This window comes from Lepidochelys kempii, chromosome 1, assembly GCF_965140265.1.
Source record: "Lepidochelys kempii isolate rLepKem1 chromosome 1, rLepKem1.hap2, whole genome shotgun sequence".
Lineage (NCBI taxonomy): Eukaryota > Metazoa > Chordata > Testudines > Cheloniidae > Lepidochelys > Lepidochelys kempii.
Genome location: NC_133256.1, coordinates 347,492,835 through 347,519,666, shown reverse-complemented (window position 1 = coordinate 347,519,666; position 26,832 = coordinate 347,492,835). Strand labels below are relative to the sequence as shown.

The 26,832-nt window shown below is 58.3% G+C and overlaps 1 protein-coding gene across 3 annotated transcripts in view; it reads left to right on the top strand.

Annotated features, from left to right (window-relative positions):
* CCDC136 (coiled-coil domain containing 136) overlaps positions 1 to 25,041 on the top strand; it is a 39,066-nt gene extending 14,025 nt beyond the window's left edge. For 2 of the 3 annotated variants that reach the window (XM_073328961.1, XM_073328959.1), the window contains 5 exons: positions 17,685 to 18,011; positions 20,012 to 20,129; positions 20,557 to 20,818; positions 20,909 to 21,052; positions 23,142 to 25,041. In XM_073328961.1, coding sequence (XP_073185062.1) covers positions 17,685 to 18,011; positions 20,012 to 20,129; positions 20,557 to 20,818; positions 20,909 to 21,052; positions 23,142 to 23,249 — 959 coding nt within the window. In that variant the 3' untranslated portion in view covers positions 23,250 to 25,041. Of the gene's footprint in view, positions 1 to 17,684; positions 18,012 to 20,011; positions 20,130 to 20,556; positions 20,819 to 20,908; positions 21,053 to 21,754; positions 21,858 to 23,141 lie in introns of all 3 variants that reach the window. The other variant, XM_073328960.1, reaches the window with a different exon arrangement.
* The last annotated feature ends 1,791 nt before the right edge of the window (positions 25,042 to 26,832 follow it).

The window sequence follows — 26,832 nt, the reverse complement described above, 5'->3', positions numbered from 1 at the left end:
GCCGAAGTGGGGTCCCCTGTGTCCAGCCCCCCCTTCCCCGCATCATGGCTGGGGGGTGGCTCTGCAGTGCCCTGTTAATTTCTTCCGACCCAAACTCCACCAGGGATTGCCTCACCCACCCGCCAGCCCTTTGCAATTCACCTCATGAACCACCGAGTCCCAGGACGGCCCCCCTAGGGTGAGCCTCCCCTCGGGTTCTCCCACACTTTCCCTGCCTGCGGCCTCACAAGGGAAACCCCATATCTCAGGTCTTTCGGCTGCAGCGTGCCCACACCCAGCAGTCTCCAATTCCCCCTGCCCCAGGCCCTCCTGCTGGGGCCTTTGCTGCTTTGGCTGGAGCCACAGATTCCTGGTCTTGGGGCCCAAACCCTTTGGTGTCAGGGTCTTCTGCCTGTCTTCTTTCCTGCCCTGCGCTCCAGCAACCTGCTGCCCTTTATAGGAACCACCCGATCCAGCCCAGGGGTGCCTCGGTAGTTCAGCTAGACCCAGATCCGCCCGCCCTAAAGGGGCAAGTCGCCCTGATACGGGGTGAGGCTGTGTTCAGAAGGGCTAATGCGATCCTTGGATGCAGAAGTAGGCGCAGGGAGGGTAAATTCCATCTGTATTTGGCACTGGTGTGGCCATGGCTGGAATCCTGTGTCCTGGTCTGGGGGCACGCAGGGGTCTTCTGGGGGTACATCAACTCATCTAGATATTGGCCTAGTTTTCCAACAGGCTACATAAAAAGCACTAACGAAGTCAGTTCAAACTCAGATTTCGCCCAGATGAAATGAGAAAGTTGGCAATCTGTCAGTACTAGGGTGCTGGGTCACTTCGGTATTTTTATGTCTGATTTTGTAAGCAAGTGGTTTTTAAGTGAGGTGAAACTTGGGGTATGCAAGACACATCTGACTCCTGAAAGGGGTCCCATCTTCTGGAAGGGCTGAGAGCCCCTGGATTAGAAAACCTGCCCTGTGGTGATAGAGGGGACAAGGTGGGCAAGGTATTATCTTGTAATGGACCAACTTCTGTTAGCAAAAGAGACGAACTTTCGCACCACACAGAGCTAGGGGGACCAGACGTCCTGGTGTTATTGGGACCGTCCTCATAGAAGGGGCTTTGTCTTATATACGCAACTAGACCCAAAAGAAGTGCTCCAATTTTTCACGCTTGCCATCTGGTCACCCTATCCAGAGCCCTTCTTCTGGTCTGCGATAGTGACAGACTCAAGGAGCTCCACAAAGAGGAGGTTAAGGGGTGACTTGATCTCAGTCTGTAAGTATCTACTAGGGGAACAAATATTTGCTAGCAGGCTCTTCACCCTCGCAGAGAAATGTGTACTGTGACCGCAACAGCTGGAAGTTGAAGCTAGACAAATTCAGACTAGAAATAAGGCATGCATTTCTAACAGTGACCGCAATTAACCATTGGGACAGTTTACTAAGGGTCGTGGTGGATTCTCCATCACTGACCATTTGTAAATCAAGACAGGATGTTTTTCTAAAAGGTCTGCTCTAGGCATTACTTTAGGGCCGTTCTCTGGCCTTTGTTATAGGGGAGGTCAGACAAGGTGATCACAATTGTCCCTTCTGGCCTTGGAATCTAGGAATCTAAGCTTGGGGTGGTGCAAAGGCCCTACCCCTAAAGACCCTTTTCTCTACAGCTCCCTGCTTTGAGCACAGCCCCAGCCCTGGGATGCATTCAGCCGAGATGGAGCCATGATGGCCCTTGGAGTGGGGCCGGCACAGAGATCTCGGTTCTGTATTCAGCTCTGCTACAGATTCCCTGTATGACCTTGGGCAAATCACTTGAGCTACCCCGTGCCTCAGTTTCCCATCTGTAAAAAGTAACCTCTGTCTGTATAAGAATAACGTTTCCCCTTTCAGATCTTCTGCTTCCTTTGATTGACTGTATTTTCGGCTTTATTCCTCCCTCCCCCGGCTCATTTTTAAAAAAAGCATGAACCTTGTTTTGATTTGTTTTTTTTTTATCTCTTTCTGGGGAATGTTTCCCTTGAATTCAATTACAAAACACCTCTGCTCACCCCAGGGCCACGCACTCTGCTGGTTGTGTTTTGGGCTGTGGAACTCCCTGCCACAGGAAGTTGTTGAGGCCAAGAACTCATCCAAGCTTCAGCAAGGGATTGGCCATGGCTCTGCAGCATTATTAATGACAACAGACATTCCCGCAGGGCTAGCAGAGTGCTTGGCTCAGGGTCTGAGCTGGTCTCTGATTAGTAGACACCTAAAGTGGGAGGCCGATTATTCCACGTCTGCTACTGTGGGGTTCTCACACCTTCCTCTGAAGCATCTGTTGCTGGGCACTGCCAGTGACAGGACATTGGGCTCGCGGGGTGTTCGTTGGCTCTCATCCAGTCCGGCTGTTCCTATGTTCCACACGAGGACAAATATGCGGGGTGGAGGACCCCCCAAACTCCTCAAACAATTGGTGACGTGGTATTTGGGGGACCTGCTTGGTCACTCACTGGCACCTTTATATTCTGATTCGTTTGACCCTCACACCCCAGATGTGTCCCATGCTCCTCTGGCGGCTGGGAAAATCGATTTGGGCTCAGCTTCCCTGCCAGCGTGCGGTGAGGTTACCGGGTCCCCTCTGCTGTGATTTCTAGCCCCGACTCCATTACTTAGCGCTTTGTGTGCACGTGTGCACAATGGAGCTGTAAATAGCACCTGCCCTGGCTGGTACGTACGTGTTCACACTCGTACGTGAGCACACACTCACACGTGTCTGCTACCGGGCAGGTGGGGAGTCTCTTCATAGTTCTGCAGTCCCAGGCCTGAGGAAATGGACAGCCAGGAAGAGCCTTACTGTTGCGGGACTGGCCAGAGCACAGGGCGCTGGGGGTTTGGAGCCCGTCTGATTTAAAATCCTAGTGAGCTAGGTCCCTCCTGGCCTGGACGCCACTGGCCTAGTGGGTCCCCTCGGCCCATCCCTCGGCCAGTGTGGAATTATTCTCTCCAGTGTGTGCACCCTCGGCCTCCGCCGAGGCATCGCTCAGCCCAGCCAGATGTGGTCAGAGCTGTTCTCGTGGGACCGCCTGGTCTCCCAGCCCCCTGTGCTCTGTCCCTGTCTGTCCTTGCTGGATGCAGCGCTGGGGCGATCCCCTTTGTGGGATGGAAAAACCATGTGAAAAGCGAGGGGCGGCACGTTCTTGTGCGGGACATTTCAGGGGAACACCAACTCCTGTAGCAGGGCGGGTACGTGTCTGCCGCCCTCAAGGAGACCACACAGTTCTCGTGAGCTTCCATGTCATGTATGAAATGCTCCTTCTGTTCTGTTTTAACGCCTTTTGGTACATCCGAAAATATGGGGCAGTTGCGCTAAGGGACAAATCAAGAACATAAGAATGGCCATGGTGGGTCAGACCAATGGTCCATCTAGCCCAGTCTCCTGTCTGCCGACAGTGACCAGTGCCAGGTGCCCCAGAGAGAATGAACCCAACAGGGCAATTATTGAGTGATCCACGTTTCCACCTGTTGCCCAGTCCCAGCTTCCAGTGAACAGAGGCTTAGGAACACACAGAGCGTGGGGTTGCATCCCTGCCCATCCTGGCTAATGGCCATTGACGGACCTGTCCTCTGGGAACTTGTCTGGTTCTTTTTGAACCCAGTTACCCTTTTGGCCTTCGCAACATCTCCTGGCAAGGAGTTCCACAGGTTGACTGCGCATTGTGTGAAGAAATACTTCCTTAGGTGTGTTTTAAACCAGCTGCCTGTTAGTTTCATTGGGTGACCCCTGATTCGTGTGTTTTGTGAAGGGGTGAATAGCACTTCCCTACTCACTTTCTCCACCCCAATCGTGATTTCATAGCCCTGTGGCAAGGCGCCTCCCCGCACCACGGCGGGCTCAGCGCTCCCCCCTCTGGTGGTGGGGGCTGGGAGGAAGTCAGCCCCTCTCTGGACGGTGTTTACTCTCCTGCTGGACAGGGGGGAGGCATATTTCCCAGGCAGGCCCACGCAGTGCCCCTCCACTAACTGAAGGGAAAAAAGAAACAAGTTCCACTACAAACCAAGGGTGAATAACGCTCCCACTCTCCTCTGGAGTGGGGGTGGCAAAGGATGCAGACAGCCCTTAATTGGTCTCGGGGTCCCTAATTGACATGAGGTGACCCCTTCTCAGCTTGTAGGGAAAAGGACCTTAATCATTCTAGGGCTAATTCTCCTGCCTTCCAGCTGTCCGGCCTGACTTCGTCACGGCCTCTGTCACATCCCCCTCCATGGTCTCTTTCCCAAGCCAAACAGCTCCAGTCTTTTTAATCTCTCGTCGCATGCAAACTGCTCCAGACCCCTACTGATTTGTGTGGCCCTCGCTGTACTCTGTCCACTTCCAATGGATCTTCTCTGCGATGGGGCAACCAGGGCTGCACGCAGTATTCAAGCTGTGGGCGTACCATGGATTTATACAGTGGCATTACAGTATTTTCTGTGTTATCTGTCCCTTTCCTAATGGTTCCTAACACTCTGTTCGGTTTTCTGACTGCCGCTGCCCATTGAGTGGATGTTTTCTGAGAACTATCCACAGTGACTCCAAGATCTCTCTCTCGAGTGCTAACAGCTAACTTAGACCCTCTCGTTCTGTATAGTCAGGGTTATGTTTTCCAGTGTGCATCCCTTTGCATTTATCAACAAGTTAATTTTATTTTCCATTTCCTTGCCCAGTCACCCAGGTCTGTGAGATCCCGTTGGAACTTTTTGCAGTCAGCTTTGAACGTAACTAATTGGGGATGATACCATGAAATCAGGGGTGGGTGGTCACTTTCCACAGCGCTGCCTCCCCAGAGCAACTCAAACCTTCTCAGCCTGCAAAGCCTCTGCTGGTGAAGTGCTGGTCTCCCACCAGAGCTAAGCACCGTACAGAAATCACACATCTCCTCTGTGCTCTCCCGGGTGGAATCAGAACTGCTCAGGTGTGTCTCATAGGCCCTATACTGCTAGCAACTGACAGGGATTCTTCTTTAGCTCCCCGCAGGTGGGGCTTTTGGAGCAGTTATTCCCACTGCTTCCAGGAGGACCCCTGTGTGCCGAAGCCCTGCCTGGGTGTAGAATCGTTACAACCGTAACCGAAAAGCTTCTCTGCTCAGAATAGCCCCCTCCCTTCTCTGACACCTCCCCCGGGCCCTGTGAGGCAGAGATTTGTAGAACATAAGTAAGGCTAAGATTTTGTCAGGGACATTTTTTGTAAAAGTCACGGACAGGTCACAGACAAAAAGAAAAATTAACAGAAACCGTGACCTGTCTGTGACTTTTGCTAAAAACATCAGTGATAAAATGGGGATCTGTGGGTGCCCACACCACCTGCAGCAGCTGGGGGCTGTGGGGTACCCCTGCCACCCGCAGCTCCGGGGGGTCCCCCCACTGCCTGTGGGGGCTGGGAGCTGGGGGTGCTCCCATCTCCAGTGTCAGCCAGGAGCTGTGGGGTACCCCCGTCGCCCACAGCTCCAGGGGCCTGCGGTGGCCAGGAGCTCGGGGTTCCCCTGTGGTGGCCAGGAGCTAGGGGTTCCCTGCCACCCGCAGCAGCTTGGAGCTCCGGGAGTACCAGAGGTGGTGGGGGTACCCTGCAGCTCCCTGCTCCCACGAGCAGCCCCCCGGGGGACCCTGTAGCTCCCGACCACTGCAGGCTGAAGTCACGGAGGTCGCTGGAAGTCATGGATTCCGTGACTTCCGCAAACCCCGTAACTAAATCATAGCCTTAAGCATAAGGACATAGGGAGCCCTGTGATGATCTGCTCTGATCTCCTGTGTAACCCTGGCCAGAGGACTCCCCTGAATAATTCCTGTTTGAAAGAAGGAAGATCTTTCGGAAAAACATGCAATCTGGATACAGAAATGGTTAGTGATGAAGAATCGGCCACGACCCTGGTGAATTGGTCTAAAGGTCAATTACCCTCATTGTTAAAAATGACGCTTTCTTCCCAGCCCGAGTTTGCCTAGGTCAACTTCCAGCCGCTGCAGCTTGTTCGACCTTTGTCTGCTTGACAGAAAAGCCTCTGTTATCAGATTCTGCCCCCCTGTGGGTACTTATGGACCGTGATCAAGTCAGCCCGTTGCTTTGGATAGATAGAGCTCTCTGAGGCTGTCACTGTAAGGCTGCTTTTCTGATCCCTTCATCCTTCTTGTGGCTCTTAGAATCATAGACTATCCAGGCTGGAAGGGACCTCAGGAGGTCATCTCGTCCGACCCCCTGCTCAAAGCAGGACCAATCCCCAATTTTTGCCCCAGATCCCTAAATGGCCCCCTTGAGGATTGAACTCACAACCCTGGGTTTAGCAGGCCAATGATCAAACCACTGACCTATCCCTCCCTGCCCCTTCTCTGGCCCCGCTCCAATTTACCAACATCCTTCTTGAAGGGTAGGCTCCAGAACCAGACACTGAATCCCAGCCGCGGTCGCCCCAGTGCCCAAGACAGAAGTAACAGAACCTCCCTTCTACTCCTGCTTATGTAGCCAGGCATCGCATTAGCCCTTTTGGCCACAACGTGTTCAGCTGATTGTCTCCGTGACCCCCTCAGTCTCTTTCAGAGTCTCCGCTTCCCAGGATAAAATCGCCCTGTCTCAGAGCCCCTGGGTCAGGGCTTCGCCCCCAGCTTTGGAACAGTCTCTAGGACGAGCCCTTCTACGGGGTCTCGCTCTTTCTCCAGCGATGGCCACGCAGCCTCCCCGCCTTCTAGACTGAAGCTATGGGGTTCCAGCCCTTCTGTTTCGCACCGGGAACTCCGCTCAGCCAGTCCCACGGAGACAGCCCGTTGGGAGGGACTTGGTCACTCCGCAGGGATTACTGGACTTCTGGGGCATGGGCTTCCAGTGTCTGGGCCATTGGGCTTGCCATTGTCTTCTCGGACCCTCCATTGACATGAGGTCAGCCTCGGCCAGTCCTTTTTAATGACCCATCCAGCTCAGACAGCTGGGGGACATGCACGCCTATGTCTTCCAGCCTGGCCTGAAAGCAAACAGTCCCTTTCCCCACACTGGGTAACCATGTAGCATATATGGGAAACTGAGGCATGCGTAGGGGTTTCCGGGGGTTAGTTGAGTGCTCTGGGCTGACAGCGCTGCCTAATGGCAATGCTCTGGGGTGTGCCATATCACGGTGAGAGTCCAAAGGCCCCTTTACCGAGTGGCTATAGTTCAGGGGGTAGAGTCGTCTAGTGGTGGGGGAAGGTAGGGGAATCCGGGCCCACCCTACTCCACAGGGTTCCGATCCGGAGCCCTTCGAAACAGTGGATCCTGCCACAGGGTTCAGGTCCCGACACCCTCACGTGCATTCCCTGTGTCGCTTCCTACCCTCATTCCCGTCCTTCTGGTGGTGTCTTGGGGTGGGATGTGGGGTCCCTCTCGTGTTCCCTCTGATTAGTCTCCAGATTCTCCTCTGCTGGCCACAGCAGGTTGTCCCCTTCGGTTCCCACGGTCAAATGGCTTTCCGCGGCTAGGAGGCGTGACCCTGGTGGCTTGGAGCCCAGTGGCTTCCTGGCTGCTCTGCTCCTCGGTGAGCTTCAACTGAGCTGACCTGCTCCCTTTTTAATGCTCCCTCCACAGGGGCATGGCCTCTTGGGCCCAGAACAGTTTGTTAACCCTTGCCTCTCCTGTGTGCGGTTGGTGCAACCCGTCACAAAGGGTCATAAAAATACAACAGACAATTCCCATTTGGTCCCACCCCCATCCTGTAAGTCTGGCCTGTCTTGTTTGTTCCTCGATGCGTGACTTTACATTTGGCTGTATTAAAACGCATATTGTTTGCTTGTGCCCAGCTTACCAAGCGATCCAGATCGTGCTGAATCAGTGACCTCTCCTCTTATTCATTTCCCACTGCCCCAGGCTTTGTGTCACCTGCAAACTGCACCATGTTTCTTCCAGGGCATTGATAAAAATGCAAAATGGCCCAGAACCGATCCCTGCGGGACCCCACTAGACACACACCTGCATTGACAGTTATGTTTTCAGACCTAGCAGTGAGCCGGCTTCTAATCCACTGAACATGTGCCGGGTGAATTTTATATCACTGTTGTATCTTAATCAAAATGGCCTGAGGTAGCAAGTCACATGCCTTACAGAGGTCTAAGGACCTGACAACACTATTACCTTGTGTAACGCTGCCTGCAGTCACTGAGCAGTGAGTCCCAATCTCAGGATGAAGAAACCATGAGGAGTCCAGTAGCACCGTAGAGATGTAACGAGGCTGCCTTTGGCGGGACCCAACGGAGAGTACCAATGCAGGACAAATTGCTTAGAGCAGGGCAGTCACAGCCCAAGGCTGGGGTTCCTTTGCACACCCAGGCAAACCAAACCAGACAGACAGAGAAGACTTTGATTTTACCCCACCGGCTGACCACAAGTCACATAAGCAATTCCCTTAGACACTCCAGTTTCCCAGTATCATCACCAGGGCCACTTGTTATGGGGACGAATGGTTATGAAAACCAATATCCCAGTAAAAGAAAAACGGTTCTCTTGATCCCAAAGGACCAAGCCCCAGACCCAGGTCAACATACAAATCAGATCTTACCCACAAATCCCGCTGTTGCCAATCCTGTGACGGGTTGGATCACAGAAACCCCCTTGGGAACTGCCACCTGATGTGACCAGACTACTTCTGCTTGTGCTTTCCTGCCCTGTCAGCTTAGGACTTCAGTGCCCTGCCTGGTTTGAGCCAGACCCGCTAGCCTGCTGCAAACCCAGACCCAGGTCTGAACCACATCCCCTAACAGCTGTAGGCTCAATTGAAACCAGCTTAGGAAGTGTTCCTGTCCTTGACACTCAGGTGCCCAACTCCCAATGGGGTCCAAACCCTAAATAAATCTGTTTTACCCTTTATAAAGCTTATACAGGGTAAACTCATAAATTGTTTGCCCTCTAGAACACTGATAGAGAGATATGCACAGCTGATCCCCCCCCCAAGTATTAATACATACTCTGGGTTAATTAATAAGTAAAAAGTGATTTTATTAAATACAGAAAGTAGGATTTAAGTGGTTCCAAGTAGTAATAGAACAAAGTGAATTACCAAGCAAAATAAAATAAAACATGCAAGTCTAAGTCTAGTACAGTAATAAAAATTGAATACAGATAAAATCTCACCCTTAGAGATGTTTCAATAAGTTTCTTTCACAGACCGGACACCTTTCTAGTCTGGGCGCAATCCTTTCCCCTGGTACAGACCTTGTTCCAGCTCAGGTGGTAGCTAGGGGATTTCTCATGATGGCTGCTCACTTTGTCACCCACTTATATATCTTTTGCATAAGGCGGGAATCCTTTGTCCCTCTTGTCTCCCACCCCTCCTTCTCAGTGGAAAAGCACCAGGTTAAAGATGGAGTCCAGTTCAGGTGACATGATTACATGTCACTGTAAGACTTAATTACTCACTTGCCGGCACACAGGTATACAGGAAGACTTACAAGTAAAACAGATTTCAGAGTAGCAGCCGTGTTAACCTGTATCCGCAAAAAGAACAGGAGTACTTGTGGCACCTTCTAGACTAACAAATTTATTTGAGCATAAGCTTTCGTGGATTAAAACCCACTTCATCGGATGCATGCAGTGGAAAATACAGTAGGAAGATATATATATATATACACAGAGAACATGAAACAATGGGTGTTACCATATACACTATAACGAGAGTGATCAGTTAAGGTGAGCTATTACCAGCAGGAGAGAAAAAAAACCTTTTGTAGTGATAATCAAGATGGGCCATTTCCAGCAGTTGACAAGAACATGTGAGGAACAGTGTGTGTGGGGGAAATAAACATGGGGAAATAGTTTTACTTTGTGTAATGGCCTGTCCACTCCCAGTCTTTATTCAAGCCTAATTTAATGGTGTCCAGTTTGCAAATACGTTCCAATTCAGCAGTCTCTCGTTGGAGTCTGTTTCTGAAGTATTTTTGTTGAAGAATTGCCACTTTTAGGTCTGTAATCGAGTGACCAGAGAGATTGAAGTGTTCTCCGACTGGTTTATGAATGTTATTATTCTTGACATCTGATTTATGTCCATTTATTCTTTTACGTAGAGACTGTCCAGTTTGGCCAATGTACATGGCAGAGGGGCATTGCTGGCACATGATGGCATCTATCACATTGGTGGATGTGCAGGTGAACGAGCCTCTGATAGTGTGGCTGATGTGATTAGGCCCTGTGATGGTGTCCCCTAAATAGATACGTGGACACAGTTGGCAACGGGCTTTGTTGCAAGGATAGGTTCCTGGGTTAGTGGTTCTGTTGTGTGGTGTGTGGTTGCTGGTGAGTATTTGCTTCAGGTTGGGGGGCTGTGTGTAAGCAAGGACTGGCATATCTCCCAAGATTTGTGAGAGTGAGGGATCGTCCTTCAGGATAGGTTGTAGATCCTTGATGATGCGTTGGAGAGGTTTTAGTTGGGGGCTGAAGGTGACGGCTAGTGGCGTTCTGTTATTTTCTTTGTTGAGCCTTTCCTGGAGTAGGTGACTTCTGGGTACTCTTCTGGCTCTGTCAGTCTGTTTCTTCACTTCAGCAGGTGGGTATTGTAGTTGTAAGAATGCTTGATAGAGATTTTGTAGGTGTTTGTCTCTGTCTGAGGGGTTGGAGCAAATGCAGTTATCTCGTAGAGCTTGGCTGTAGACGATGGATTGTGTGGTGTGGTCTGGATGAAAGCTGGAGGCATGTAGATAAGTATAGCGGTCAGTAGGTTTCCGGTATAGGGTGGTGTTTATGTGACCATCGCTTATGAGCACCGTAGTGTCCAGGAAGTGGATCTCTTGTGTGGACTGGTCCAGGCTGAGGTTGATGGTGGGATGGAAATTGTTGAAATCATGGTGGAATTCCTCAAGGGCTTCTTTGCCATGGGTCCAGATGATGATGTCATCAATGTAGCGCAAGTAGAGTAGGGGCATTAGGGGACGACAGCTGTGGAAGCGTTGTTCTAAGTCAGCCATAAAAATGTTGGCATACTGTGGGGCCATGCGGGTACTTAAAGGTGATTTAAAGGTATACATTTGTCCCCAAATGTGAAATAGTTATGGGTGAGGACAAAGTCACAAAGTCCTGGTTAATGGGAGCCATTAAGATTCCAAACCACCATTAATGGCCCACACTTTGCATAACTACAATAGGACCTCAGAGTTATATTTCATATTTCTAGTTTCAGATACAAGAGTGATACATTTATACAAATAGGAGGACCACACTCAGTAGATTATAAGCTTTGTAATGATACCTTACAAGAGACCTTTTGCATGAAGCCTATTCCAGTTACATTATATTCACACTCATTAGCATATTTTTATAAAATCATATAGAGTGCAACGTCACACCCCAGGAAAAGAAAAAGATTCTCCCCATTCCAAAGGACCAAGCCCCAGACCCAGGTCAATATACAAATCAGATCTTACCCACAAATCACACTGTTGCCAATCCTTTAGAATCTCAAATGTAAAGGTTTATTCATAAAAAGAAAGAAATATAGATGAGAGCTAAAATTGGTTAAAGTTCATTTCGTAGCAGAGGTCAGAAGCAGGATTGAAGACAAGATGGAGGAGATGCAGCTGCCTTTTATAGTCTCTTGCCATGTGGAAGGACACCCCTCCATTCTTACTGTGGAAATCACAGCAGCAAGATGGAGCCTGGAGTCACATGGGCAAGTCACATGTCCATGCATGACAGTTCTTTGAAGGCGGATGCCATTGTTTACATGTTAGTTTGAACATTCCCAGGAAAGCTCAGATGTGGACTGCTGTCTCCTAAAGTCCATTGTCAGTTAAGTGTTTCTTGTTTGAGCACTTACGGAGAATAGTCCCTTCTCAAGAAGCTGACCAAATGCTTCACTGAGGCTACTTAGAATCAAGCACATTGAGATACAAGTACATAGCCAATGTTCATCACTTCAACCACAACAACGATAGACCCATACAGACAGCATAATCCTACCCAGCCAACCCTAACCTCTCCATAGACACCTCACACAACAACCTCTGTACAATATTTGCTGCAAATATATAACAGTGGTTGCAGCAGTGACCTATACGGTCACAGGTCATGTCAATAACATCACAAAAGACTAACAGATTTATTTGGGCATAAGCTTTCGTGGGTAAAAAACCCCACTGAAGAAGTGGGTTTTTTACCCACAAAATCTTATGCCCAAATAAATCTGTTAGTCTTTAAGGTGCCACCGGACTCGTTTTTGTGGATACAGACTAACACGGCTACCCCTCTGATACTTAGCAACCTCAGGGCAGACTCTTAGGAACTGGGGCACAAACCCCAAACTGGCTGAGAGTTCTGTACTTCAGTTTCACCAACCAATTATCAAGTGTAAACTCCACAGCCTTACCATGGAGTCACAGACAGTCCCCTTGGGTGCTCTAAACTGTCTCGCCACCCAGGGGAGCCTGCCTTTGTGAGAGATGGTCCCTTGCACCAAGAATCACAGCAATATTCAGGTTACTGCCAGTCCCAAAAGACAAGTCACTTGCCCGAGGTCAATTGCACCTTAAATCTCACACCAAAGACAATGCTTGTTGCCAATCTTATAATAAACTAGCAAAAGATGGGAAAAGGAAACCAGAGAGTTATGTACCAGGTTAAAGCAGGTAACCATAGATACACAAATGAGTTCCAGTCTTAAGTTTCACAAAGTACTAGACGTTTCTGTAATAAGCAAGCTCTGCATGTCCTTCAGGGTTAACCCAGGCTAAGCACTGGTGATCTCTTGTTTATTCCTACAAACACCTTCCCCCCGCGTCCCCCCAGAGTCCAAGCATCATAGAGATACACACCAGGTCCTTTTGGCTTGTGGTTTTTATCCCCTTCCTGCCACATGCTCTGAGCTGCAAACTCAGCTGATGGGAGGAGTCCACTTGCCTGACTCTTCTCCACTGGGAGGAGAGCAGAACCTGTTGCTGATGGTGTGTAGGGAAATTCCTGTCCCACAATAGTCTGTCTGGTATCCATGGACCTTTCCTGCTGGGCAGGGCGTGACACCTTCTGCTGGAGATCAGCCCTTCCCACGAGTCTCTCTCCTGGCTGGTGATTTACAGTCACAGAGGCTCACAACACAACTGCTCAAATATTACCATACAATACGGGACATAGATGTTACAGGTGGGATTAATATCAGCAGCAAGTCACAACTGGCCATCAAGGTTAAACACTCAACACATTCTTACCGTTCTAATACTGAGCTTGTCAGTGTCCAGCTGAGACAAGGGGACCATGGCATGAGCTGGCATCTGGCCTGCCAGCATCCCGTCTTTATCAACCAAACTTGTCATCTGAACACACTCAGGCTCTGATGATCTAAGCAAGCTCCTGCCTCCCGTCCTCGGGGCCTGCCAGTGACAATGCTCTGGTGCCCTGGGTGGGGAGCCAGGACCCAAACCCTATAGGCTTCCAGGGATCAAACCTGCCCCAGGTCACACCAAGAGCCAGCAGGTTGTGTGTGTCCTACAGCTGGCCCCATGCAGCATGGGGCACAGGGCACTTGCTGGTTTGAACTAGAGTAAATGATGGATTCTCTGTAACTTGAAGCTTATGAATGAAGATTTGGGGAGCTCAGTGTCTCAGCCCAGGGGAGCCCAGTAAGGAGCAGGGGTTGAGGGGCTGACTAGATGGTCCCTGCTGTCCTGAGAGTCCATGAGAAGCTGCGTGGGGCACCAGCCAGGCCCTGTAGCCCAAGGAGGCAGTGCTATGCTGGGGCTTGTAGCCCATGGGGGCAGTGCTATGCTGGGGCTTGTAGCCCATGGGGGCAGTGCCATGCTGGGGCTTGTAGCCCATGGGGGCAGTGCCACCTGGGGCTTGTAGTCCAAGGAGGTGGTGCCATGCTGGGGCCTGTAGCCCATGGGGGCCGTGCCACTCTGGGGCTTGTAGTCCACAGGGTACATGCCGTACTGGGGCCCAAAGCCCACAGGGGCCATGCCACGCTGAGGCTTGTAGCCCACAGGGTACATGCCATACTGGGGCCCAAAGCCCACAGGGGCCATGCTACGCTGGGGCTTGTAGCCCACAGGGGCCATGCCATACTGGGGCCCAAAGCCCACGGGGGCCGTGCTACGCTGGGGCTTGTAGTGCACGGGGGCCATGCCATACTGGGGCCCAAAGCCCACGGGGGCCGTGCTACGCTGGGGCTTGTAGTGCACGGGGGCCATGCCGTACTGGGGCCCATAGCCCACGGGGGCTGTGCCACGCTGTGGCTTGTAGCCCATGGGGGCCGTGCTGCACTGCGGCCTGTAGCCCATGGGGGCCGTGCTACGCTGGGGCTTGTAGCCCATGGGGGCCGTGCTGTACTGGGGCCCATAGCCCACGGGGGCCGTGCTAAGCTGGGGCTTGTTGCCCATGGGGGCCATGCTGTACTGGGGCCCGTAGCCCACGGGGGCCGTGCTACGCTGGGGCTTGTAGCCCACGGGGGCCGTGCCACTCTGGGGCCTGTAGCCCATGGGGGCCGTGCTGTACTGGGGCCCATAGCCCACGGGGGCTGTGCTATGCTGTGGCTTGTAGCCCACGGGGGCCGTGCTGCACTGTGGCCTGTAGCCCACAGGGGCCGTGCTACGCTGGGGCCCGTAGCCCACGGGGGCCGTGCCACGCTGGGGCCCGTAGCCCACGGGGGCCGTGCCACGCTGGGGCCCATGGGGGGGGTCGCACTGGGCCCTGGGGGCAGCAGGCAGGGGGTGCACTGGTGGGGCAGAGGGGAAGGCCCCGGCCCTGCCGGTCCCTGGGCCTGGCCCCGCCAGCAGAGGGCGCGAGCCGCAGGCCGGGCCGGAGCAGCTGGAACCGCGCGGGGTCGCCCGGGCTGCGCGCAGGGGCCAGCCCGGCCTGGAGCCAGGGGAGGCAGCCATGGAGCTCACGCCCTCCACCTCCGTGGGCAGTGAGTGCCGCCGGCCCGGGGACCCCCCGGCAACCGCCCCCCGGCAACCGGCCCGGAGACCGCCCCCCAGCAACCGGCCCGGGGACCGCCCCCCAGCAACCGGCCCGGGACCCCCCGGCAATCGCCCCCCAGCAACCGGCCCGGAGACCGCCCCCCGGCAACCGGCCCGGAGACCGCCCCCCAGCAACCGGCCCGGGGACCGCCCCCCAGCAACCGGCCCGGGACCCCCCGGCAATCGCCCCCCAGCAACCGGCCCGGAGACCGCCCCCCGGCAACCGGCCCGGGGACCCCCCGGCAACCGCCCCCCGGCAACCGGCCCGGGGACCCCCCAGCAACCGGCCCAGGGACCGCCCCCCAGCAACCGGCCCGGGGACCCCCCTTCAACCAGCCCGGGGACCCCCCCGGCAACCACCCCCGGCTATCAGCCTGGGGACCCCTCAACAACCACCCCCTGGAAACCGGCCTGGGGACCTCTCAACAACCGCCCCCTGGGGACTCCCCGGCAACCGCCCCCTGGGAACTGGCTTGGGGACCCCCTGGCAACCACAGCCTAGGGACCCCCCCAGCAACCACCTCCCGGCAACTGCCCCCCAGAACCTCCCGGTGACCGCCCCCTGGGGACCCCCCAACAACTGCCCCCTGGCAAGCTCCCTGGCAACCACCCCTTGGGGATCCCCCCAGAAACCACTCCCTGGGACCCTCCCTGGAAATTGGCCCCCAGGGGACCCCCTAGGAACTGCCCCCTGGAGATCACCCTGGCAACTGCCCCCAGGGGCCCTCCCAGCCACCCCCCAGGAGCTCCTGCAGCAACTGCCCCCTGAGGATCTCCCCTGGCAACCTCCCCCAGGGCACCCTGGCAACTGCCCCCCAGAGACACGCCCCAGCAACTGCACCAGGGATACCCCACCTCCAGCAACCACACCCCAGAAACCCCCCCAGTCGAACTGCCCCCTGGGAACCTCTGCCTGCCAATCACCCCCAGGGGTCCCCCACACCCAGCAACCACCCCCCTGGAACCCTCCAGCAACTGCCCTTCAGGGATCCCCAGCCAGAAATCACCCCTTGGGGACCCCCCACCTGGCAACTGCCCCCTGCGGACTCCCTGCCCAGCAATCACCCCCAAGGATCCCCCACTCAGCAACCGCCCTCTAGGGGTCCCCCAGCAACTACCCCCAAGGGATCTCCCTGGCAACTGCCCCCTAGGAATCCCCTGCCAGCAGCCACTTCCCAGGGAGCGCCACCAGCAATCCCCGCCCCAGGTCCTCCCCACCTGACACCCATCCCCCCGGGTCCCCTCCGCCTGGCAACCATCCCCCAGGGAGCTCCTGCCCGACAACTACCCACCAGAAACCCCTTGCATGGCAACCACCTTCTGGGCACCACTCCCCAGCAACTGCCCCCCATGGAGTCCCCACCTGGCAACCGCCTTGGGGACTCACTGCCCAGCAACTGGCCTCCCCCACCCCGGGTACCCCCTGGTAATTGCACAGCAACCACCCCTTGGGGACCACCGCACCCAGAAACAAGCCCCCCTTAGGACCTACCCCCCAGGGACCCCCTGCCTGGCAACCGCCTGGCAACCAACCCACAGGTACCTGCCTCCCAGGGACCACCCACCCAGAAACTGCCTCTCAGGGAGCCCCCGCCCCCGGTCCAGTAATCATCAGGCAACTACCCTTCCCGGGGACCTTCCCACCCCAGCAACTACCTCCCTGGCACTCTCCTGCCTAGCAGGCCCTGCCCCGGGAATCCCCCCGTGAGACAAGCCTCCCTGACAACCCTTGCTCGGGGACCCCCACCTGGCACCCTCACCCAGGGTCTCCACCCCCCAGCTCACCCCCCAGGGACCACTCACTCAGGGGACCGTAACCCAAAGGTCAGCCTTCCAGGGGGTACTCCCTGCTCCCACCCAGCCACACCCCAACTTCCCCCAATCACCCCTGCTCCCAAGGGATCCGCCCTGCACCTGCCAGGATTCGCCCCTCCCAACCACCCCCAAACTGTCATCCCCAGCATGGCTCTCTTCACCCCTACACACCCCCTCCCCCCACTCCCAAAGGCATACCCCACGGTTCCCTCACCACTCTCATGCCATGGTTCCCCTGCTCCACACTCCCAGCTCTTTGCCTCCACAGCCTGCCTGGCCTATATCCACCCCCCCCCCCCGCAGCTCCCCCAGGCGCTCCCCCACTGCCTCCCCAACCCCACTGTCCCCAGGACCGCCCCCCCGGCTTGTGCTCCTCATTCCACCCACTTCCCTCCCCCTGCGCCCACCCAGTGGGTGCTCTCCAGGCACCGCTCCTCCCTGCTTGTCCGTTCCTGGCCTGGTGGTCGGAGCAGGCCCCAGCGGAGGGCAGGTGGGTTGGCCAGGGATTAGGCTCCTGGGGCAGGACCAGGAGCCAGCCCAGAGGTGGTGCTGGAGCAGGCCAGCAGAAGGTCCTGTGGCAGCCAGCAGATGGGCTGGGAGGCAAAGCCGTTTGGCATTGTTGCAGGTTGGGGCCAGGCATCCTCAGGTGGGAGGTGTCTCTTGGGGGGCCTGGCTGTTCTGTGGGGACTGGGTGGGATGCGCCATTCGCCTTTTTTCATCCTGCCTGCCCGGATCCACTGCCCAGAGATTCAATTGGCTATGTGGTTATACCTTACTTCCTGTCCCAAAGTGCCACGTCCCACCCCAGAGGTGGCTGCATTTCAGTGGTGGGTGAAGTGATCCTAGTGCATGCAGGCTGGCGGGTGCTTTGGGATCATTCTGGCTCTCGAACGCATCCCTCGCTGCAGTCCCCTGGCCAGAAGGCACTGGACAGGCGACGGGGCAGCCATGGTGCTCTGGCGCCAGGCCCTCACCCCGCCTCTCCCCCCACAGCTCAGATGCGCACGCTGAAGGACGAGTTCAGCACCCTGCAGGATATGAAGGAGTCGGAGCTGGAGCAGGCGGAGCGGGAGCTGCAGGAGGCCAACGAAGAGATCCACGGCCTGCGGCTGGAGGCGGAGGAGGTGGCTGCCATCCACGAGAACGAGATCGCCGCCCTGCAGGAGCAGCTGTGCCGGCTGCAGGCCGAGCTGCAGCGCTTCCAGCGGGTCCGCGAGGAGTATGAGACGGAGATCACCACCCTGCGCGCCGAGATCACGATGAAGGCCAGCGGCCAGGCCCGGGCTGAGGGCCCCGCTGACAAGCTGGCTGTGCTCCAAGGTATTGCCCCTGGGATCCCCACTCAGCTGTGGGGAGTGGGGTGGGGGTGGGCTCAACAGGGGATGCTCTCCCCCAGCAGTAAGTGCTGGTCTCAGTGAGGCACTAGGGGGCACTGTGCTGCAGGAAGTGGGGGGCTCAGCAGGGGGCGCTCTCCCCTGGCAGTCAGTGCTGACCCCAATACCCGAGCGTGGCGCTAGGGGGCTGTCACGGGTGCCCAGGCTTGGGGCTCTGTCACCACTCTCAGGGGGGGCCCGACAGGACCCTGGGGGCAGTGTGACACCCCTCAGGGCGTGCTCTCACCAGGGCAATCCCCCTGGGGTACAGGTTTCAGAGTAACAGCCGTGTTAGTCTTTATTCGCAAAAAGAAAAGGAGGACTTGTGGCACCTTAGAGACTAACCAATTTATTTGAGCTCACGAAAGCTTATGCTCAAATAAATTGGTTAGTCTCTAAGGTGCCACAAGTCCTCCTTTTCTTTTTCCCCTTGGGTACAGCGTCTCCTGGGTCTGACCTTGGAGCGTTCAGTCCCCCCCATCCATGCTCCCCACAGTGAGTCCACCTGGCTGGGATGCCTGGGGAAGCCTCACACACCCCCAATGGGGCCATGCACCCCAACTCTGCAGCCAGCAGTGACTCCCAGCCAGTGTGAGACGCAGGAGGTTTATTAGTGGTCGGGAACACAGCGTAGAACAGAGCTTGTTAGCACAGAAAGCAGGAAGTTACAGCAAAGTCCAGCTTGCGGGGACCAGAGCCCTGAGCTCTCCCCTTGAGTCCCAAACCTGGAGACTGACTAGCCTCCAACAGCCCACCCTCAGTCATGCCCCATTGTCCCTCCTCCTTCCTTTGTCTCTTTCCCAGCAAGCCAGGCACCTGGCCTCCACCTCTCTTTGTTCTCCAACACCTGCAGAGGATGGGCCCTGGCTTCGTCTGTGCGCAGGCAGCCATCTGGCAGTCACACCTGCCTCCTAGGGGTCTGTGCAACAATCACACACCCTTGTCCCACCACCTAGCCCTAGATATTTGTGCAACACATAGGGGAAACCGAGGCACTCTGTAGTCATACAAAACATTAAGAAAATTCCCACTTTGTCCCGGGGCACTGGGCTGTAACGAGCTGGGTAGGGCAGCACTAGGGGGCTCTGTGCTGCAGCGGGTGGGGTGGGTAGTCCAGAATGGGGCAGGCTCCCGTCTGTCAGCATGGTGCTGGGGGTGTCGTGCACAGCCCCGGTGTCCTCCCCTTGTCTGCACCCAGGTGGATTCTGCTCCCAGCGGTTGGTTCCCAGCTGTGCCGCGTGGGTGGGAACTGGTAGCAGGGAGGTGGTGGTGGGTAGGAACCCCCAGCCCCAGGGCTGAGCCAGGCGCAGCCCCAGACTGGTGGCATTGGAATGGAATGGGTGCTTGGAAAGCAGCCCCAGGGAGCTGTGGAGGTGGTGGTCATGGGGGGCACTGTGGTGTGTGGGTCTCCTGTGAGGCAGAGGCTGGGGGGAGGGTGTGACCATGTGACGCAGCAGGGAGAAGGGAGTGTTGACCTGGGAATGTGCCCTGGGGATGGAAGACCTGAGAGCCTGTCACCTGAGCCAGGAGAGGGAGGGGGACCTCTGCCCAGGAATGTGAACAGAGGCTGCAGAAGGGAGCCTGCTGGGGGGGGTTAGTTTCAGTTTGGGGCTGGGTGGAGGAACGCAGGGAACCCCAGGGCTGGGGTCTAAGCTCCCTGCTCCCCCAGAAGGACTTGACTGAGGGGTCCTGGGGGTACCCACAAGCTCTGTTTTGGACTGTGTTCCTGTTGTCCAATAAACCTTCTGTTTTACTGGCTGGCTGAGAGTCTCAGTGAATCCCAGGAAGCGGGGTACAGGGCCTGGACTCCCCAACACTCCATGACAATGTGGGGGTGTGGGTCTCCTGTGAGGCGGGGGCTGTAGGGGGCAGTGTGGGGGTGAAGGTCTCCTGTGAGGTGGCAGCCCTGTTGCGGGCTGTGCCCCATTGCAGCCTGTGTGTTTCCAGAGGAGCTGCTGTCCCTGCGGGAGCAGTACCGGGACCTGACAGAGGAGTACCAGACCCTGCAAGAGAGCAACAAGATCATGGTGCACCATCTGGAGAACCTGGAAGCCCAGAAGTACAGGTAAGGGGGCTGGAAGGGTCAACAGGGTGGGGCAGGCCGGGGAGCCCAGCCTCAGACCCCAGGTGGCAGCTGGGCTCAGGACCTGCCTCCTGTCCCCTCTGGCAGCTGGGGCTTGAACCAGAATCTTCAGGGGATCTGTGAGCAGGTGGGCAGGCCCCTGGCTGGGTCGTCGGAGCTGAGCTGGGGCAGGGCTGTGCTGGGCTGGACTGGTTAGTTCTGAACTGGGCTAGGCCAGGCCACCTCCCGCTGGCTGGGCTGTTGGAGCGGAGCTGAGCTGGGCTGAGCTGGGCCAGGCCACCTCTCGCTGGCTGGGCTGGGCCGGGAGGCTTCTGCCCTTGGCTGGGCCAGGCGCCTCCTCCCCATGGGGGCCAGGTGGGCCAGGAGCGGCTCTGCAGTCTCTGCCCGGGGCTGCGGGCTCCCGTTGCAGATCCAGGAGCAGGTCGGAAGAGTCTCACAAGTCGACGGACTCGGAAGTGATCCATGCCCCGGTGCGCCGGACCCTCTCTCCCCGGCGCGCCAGCCCCCGCCTGAGCGGCAGCGTCTCCTTCAAGATGGTGGACAACACGAGAACCATCAGCGCCCCCAGCCCCAAGGAGCCCCTGAGCCAGGACGAGGAGGACGACTCCGAGCTGAGCCTGCGCTTCAAGCTGCAGAGCGAGGAGGAGAAGGTGCAGCTGGCCCAGAGCAAGGTACTCACCCTGGCCCTGCCCGGGCGGGAGCTGCAGGGCAGGGGAGGGGCTCCCCAGGGGCTGCTCATGCCCCTCTCCCTGCCCCTGCAGTGTGAGGACATGCAGACCGAGCTGCGGGAGCTGCAGCGGCAGTATCAGGCCATCCAGCAGGAGCGCCAGCAGCTGCAGGAGGAGCTGCGGCTGTGCCGGGCGGAAATCCAGAGACTCAACGGCACCGTCCCCGCTGACGGGCGGGTAGGTGTGCCCCGGGGGTGCCACACGGCCGCGGGCAGGGGCGCCGCAGGTGACAGGCGTGGGTAACGACGCTGCCACGCTGCCGTGGGGGGTGCCCAGTGGGTGCTGACTGTGCCACGCTCCCACAAGGGATGGGGCTTGTGGGCGATGGCTGTGCCAAGCTGCCGCCTCGCGGGTGCCCGCCACTTTCCCACAGACCCCGTTCTTGGCTGGAGCCGCTGAGGCAGAGGGGGACGCTGCTCCAGGGAGCCAGTGGGGAGCCTGAGTGGGGGCGATAGGGGGGTCTCAGCCAGTGGCATGCAGGAAGCAGCGCCCAGTGCTGGGGGGAGCTACCAGCCGGGCACAGAAGCTGCCTGGACCTGGACGGCGACGGTTTGAGCCCGGGGCTGGTCAATAGCCGCTGGAGCTGGGGCTTGACCTGGTGCACACTGGGCCAAGGACACTCAGCCAGGGAGCCCCCACCCGCGGCCCAGCCTGACCCACGAGCCCACCCCAGCGCCCCCTCCCGTGGCTCAGCCCCCCAGCAGGAGCCGCCCCCTCCCCAGCTTTGAGAGCCCGCTGGGGCAGGGCTAGGGTGACACCGAGACAAGGCCAAGCAGCCTGTGATTTAATCTCTCTTTTCTCTCCCTTCTCATCTCCATCCACCCCCACCCCCTGGCCTGTGGCTGCCGCCCCATTCCATTCCCTGCTCTCCCCCCATAGAGCCACCCTGCCCCCGAGATCTCCCTCCCCCTCATAGGACTGGTTGTTATAGTGGCTCTGCTCTGGTGCTGGTGGGCCGAGACCTCTTCCTAATGCGGATCAGGTACTGGTATCTCCCCGTTCCCGCGGCCTGGCCCAGGCCCCTGCTTGGCTCTCCCCGTGCATGGCAGGCTGCTCCCAGTCCCGCCGCTGCTTTGAGCCTCCAGCACCTGCCCTCCGATCCCTGCCCCTCGCCTCTCCCCTCATCCACCCTTCTGCTCTCCCTCTCCCCAGGCGCTTGCTCCGGCCCGCCAGCCAGAGACAGTGCTGGGGAGGGGCATGCCCTCTTGGGAAAGGGGCTGGTGCCTCAAAGGTCAGATACGCTAAAGACATGCCACCTCGTCCCCACTGCTGAGGGCAACAAGTGCCCCTGTGTGTGTGTGGGAGGATGGCGCTGGGGCAACCATCTCCCTTCCCCTGCTGTCACACCAGGCCCTTCCTGCCCCTCTGAGCCCAGTGGCAGGGCCTGCGCCCCAGGTGGCCAGCAGGGGGCACTGTGCACCGGCAGAGGATTTGAGGGGCATCAGTAATGAGGTATGATGCCCTCAGCACTGGGGCATAGCCCCATCTCCACTGCCTCCTCGGCCAGAGCCCCGGTGTGTTCCCCACAATCGGGCTGCAGCACCAGGTCCCTGCCCTGGTGAGAGGCTTTGGGATCTCCGGGCAAAGCCCTCTGAGTGCCCATTGCGGGGCGAGGAGCGCAGCACAACCCCCCCTGCTAAGCAGCCAGCCCCCTGCATGCCTCAGACCCCTCACCATCCCCCCACCCCCTCACAGCATCCCCCAGCTGCCCATGGTTTTTTCCCAGGACTCAAATCCCGCAATCCTTTGTGGCCGCCAAGAATCGTGGGACAACGTTTGGCCCCCCAGAGGGTGGGAACCAGCGGGCTAGGCGAGGGGAGGGGCGGGCGCCCCATCACTGGGGCCATGGGAAACAAGACGGGGGAGTGGCCCTGGGAGATTGAGGCCCACTGGGTCTGAGCCCAGGGTCCCCCCAGAGAGGGAGTGTGTGAGAGCAAGGGACCCCATCTCTCCGTGCTCCCCTGGGGAAGGCTGCCCCCCACCCAGCTGTTAGCAGCTAGCCAGTAGCTCCGCAGGGCGGCTGGTGAACTCCCGGTCCGAGGTGCTCACCGCTCCCTGCTTGCCGGGGTCCGCTCCTGCTGGCATCACCCTGCAGCTCGGCCACGCGCGCGTTTGGAATGGGGGCTCCAGGAGAACCCGCCCCCCCAGGCTCCAGCTGCCTCCCAGCCTGGCCCCCACCCTGCAGCCGCTGAGCAGCCTGGGCTCCCTGGAGGCGCTGGAAGGCTGCGGGGCACAGCACTGACCTCCCCCACATCTCCTCCCACAGGTCCCGGCCGGGGGGCTGAAGCCCATCATCCTCTTTGCGGTAGCTGCGGTTGCCTTGCTTCTGTACCCCTGCCTGAAGCGGTCCTGCGCCAGCTCCATGCCAGCCTGAGGAGCGCTGCGCCCGGGCCATGCCACACACGCAAGCGAGATCCGCCCCTTACCCCCCATGGCCTGCTGCCACTGGGAGGGCTGGAGACCCTTGCTCCAGCCCCCCTCAGTGCATGGAGGTCACCCCCCCCCGGTCAGTCACGCCATGGCAGCATCTGCCCCCTCGTTACTGCATCGGGGCTCAGGGTCAGGGACACTGCGTCTGTGGGGCAGGGAAGGGAGACTCCAGCCTCCTGCAGGTCAGCCCAGGATGCTGCTCTGGTGGGTGCGTGGATGTGCGGGGTGGCTGGGATAGGGAGGGGGTGGGCTGCAGGCCCCGGGGGAGAGTGAGGGGCTCCCTGGAAAGCAGCCTCAGCCATCCCTGGTGCTCCCCCCTCTGAGCTGGGTCCGGTCCCATTGGATCATAGCACCAACTAGTGGGGAGGTGGGGGGTACAAGGGATCCCTGCCATCGACTCCCCAAACAGAACCTGTTCCAGTGGAGCCCCAGCCCCCGTCCTGCCCCTTCCATCCCAGCCCCCGCCCTGACCCACACTGCTCCCCTGCCATCCCAGCCCCCGCCCTGCCATGGGGGAGCTGGGATCCCAAGGGAACCCCAGCCAGGGCTCTGGTCCAGTCTCTGCTGATTGGCGCCATTTCCAACGCGAGTCTGGTTCCCAGCCAGGCCAGCCCAGCTGCGCCGGGAGCCCCTCTGTGTGCCCCGCCAGGGGAGGTTCACGTTGCCTGGTTCTCGGTGCCCCTATGTGGCCACTGCCATGGAGCATTGTTACCTCGGACAAGCTGCCGACAGCCTGGGAGTGGCAGGATAGGCTTTGGCCGGGGTAGGGAGGATGGGCACCAGCCTGCCACCCCCCCTTCTGCCAGGGACTGTGCCAGGTCTCCACCCTACACCTCCACCGAAGCCCAGTCCTTCCGAACTTGCGCCCACCTCTTCCTCCCCACTCCCCTCTCCAGAACACATTGGCTCCTCTCCAGGTCAGCCCGAGGGGGGTGCTAGAGACCAATACCCAATGCTCCCCGCCCCACCCACCAGAACCCTGCCCCCTGCTGGCCCGGCGCTCGGCGTGATCCACTGCAATAAATTGAAAACCAAGGAGGTCACGTGGTGCTTGAAGCAGCGGGCAAGCCTGGGCCAGGGTTTTTAGTTGGCAATATTTAAAATCTGTCTTTACACTTGTGCTCCATGTCTGGGAAGGTTTGACTGTCTCGGTGCCATTCAGCAGGGAAGACCCAGGTGCCAGACAGTCCCTAGGGAGAGAGAGTTATTTATTTTTAAAGCGGGAGTCCTCATGGTTCCCTCGTCTCCACCCGGGCATTGCATCTTGCTGTAACCCCTTTGCCCGAGGGCCCCTGCTACAAACCTTCCCCCGTCACCTCATTTCAATGTTAGTGCACCCCTTTCTTCTGCCCTCGGCATGCAAGCCGTGGGCGCTGGCCCCAGGGCTGTGTGGGTGGCGTTTGCAAGCTCACTGGTATCACGACTGCTCATGACCGGTCAGCATGGACGGGCAGGGAGGGGGCCGTTGAAGAGAAAGGGGCTCTCATGGGGGCTTCAAAATGGCCCCAAAGCTTGACACCTTTCCCTGGGCATGTATTCTGGAAGTGCCTGCATTTGGGCTGCGGGAGGCTGACCTGGCCCCATGGCCGGCTCCTGTTCTGGTCTGTCCCCGCCCAGCCCTGCGTCCCTGCTCTCCAACTGGAGCTGCAGCTGCCCCCCCCACTCGCGTGCTTGGGGGCTCCCTCTCTTTGTGGTTGTTGAATGTTGTAACTTGGTAAAAGAACTTTCTAAATCCACGGAGCCTGGATCTGTCCTGGGAGTTGCCTCGTGCTGGGCGGGGGCTGAGCCAGACTCACAGGTTGCGCCCGGGGTAGAGCAAGAACCCGGCCTGAGCAGGCCCTACTTCTGGGGACACCAAAGGGGGCTGGCCCAGCCTGTGCTGGGAGACAGACCTGAGGGGAGCCGCTGCCTGCTCTGAAGCCATGGTCAGGATCCTGCTCTGGGGAAGTCGATGGGAAATTTCCCCCAGCTGCAACCCTGGGCCCTGTCCAGAATGGCCCAGATGCTGTGGGGATGGGCACCTTCCGAGGCAGCATAAAGCCAAGCCCAGAAGGAGCTCCTGGCTGCGGGGGTTGCTGGGCCCCGCTGTGACTGCACAGGGGTGCTCTCCTCGGGGCTAGCTGATGGCACATCTGCATCGCTGCTCCGTGACGGTGGAGAGAACGCCAGGCTGGAGAAATGGGGCTCCAGCTTCTCCCCAGAGCCAGCTCAGGCAGGAGCCAGAGCGCTCCCCAGCTGCTCTTCTTAGCTCCAGGTTTCTAGCCCAGCCTGTCCCTGTCCAGCACCCTCGTGAGCAGGCTCAGGGCCAGGCCTGGACCAGTTTGCCCCCCACGCACTGTAAGAGCCTTGAGCATAGCCCAAGCCAGGACACTCCCCCTTGCCCTGGGCACTGCAGGGAGCGTGCGGCCCGCAGCCCGAGGGCCTCAGGGCGGCGAGCCAGGCAGAGGTCCGGGGATCGGGACTATCTGGGCCAGGTCAGCTGGGCTGTGAAGTGCTGGTGTGAGTCTAGGTTCTCTACTCCCCCACACGGCCGGAGGCTGCTCGGTGGGACCCCGCTGGGGCTGCAGATGCAGAGGGTGGCTGGCTGGTGAAATGCCCCTTGCAAGCCCGAGGCCCCCTCCCCTGAGCTCTGACCCGCACCGCCCCTCTGCGGAGGGGCAAGGGCCCATTTGGCCAAGCACACCATGTTCTCTGCCGGCTGGCAGGGAGCGTGTTCCTCACCCTGGGCCGCGCCAGCCAGGTGCTTCGGGCCAGTGCTCAGCTGCTATATTGAGCTGCGAGGGTCAGGCACAGTGTGACTGTCTGATGGTGCCAGGCTCCTGGGGGCTGCCCCCCCCCCCGACTCAGCAGCACGGGGGCTGAGTGTGTGCAAGGCCAGGGCCTAGCGTGGCAGATCAGCCCCCGGGGAGCTGTCTGCTTGAGGGGCCCCCCGTAACTGGAGGGCTTAGGCCATGCTGCCCTCCCTGGCCAGCCCCAGTGCTCGGCAGGCAGCCCCAGCTGGAGGTGCCCAGCGAGGCTCTGGGTTCTCAGCCTGCCCCTAAATCACACGGGCTGAGCCCCTTCCCCGCTGCCGGCCCCCTCTGGCCCAGGGCTCCCCTCCCAGCCTTCTGCCGCTCCATGCTGTGGGGATCGCATCATGCCAGAGGCCGCCCGTGTGCCGGCTTCACCAAGAGCGGGTGTGAGGTGGCTGGATCCCATCTGCAGGTCCTGGGGCGGGGGGGGGGGATTTCGGAGAGCCGGGGGCTCTGTGACCAGCTGATGGAGGCTGAGCGAGAGCCGGTGGCTGGGCGCTGAGGCGAGGCGGATGCTGGCCCCACGGTGCTATCTGTGGCCAGGGTGGCGACCGATCCCGGGATCGGCTCCCCCGGGGACAGGGCAGATTGGCCATCGCACAGGGTCTGTGCAGGGGGTCCCAGAGCTCATGCTGGAGCAGAACGGGCTCACTTGACCCTCCGGGCTGGGCCTCTCTGGCTAGGCCCCAGCAGGGACCCTCCCCCCTGGGCTGGGGGAGCAGCCGGGAGCCCACC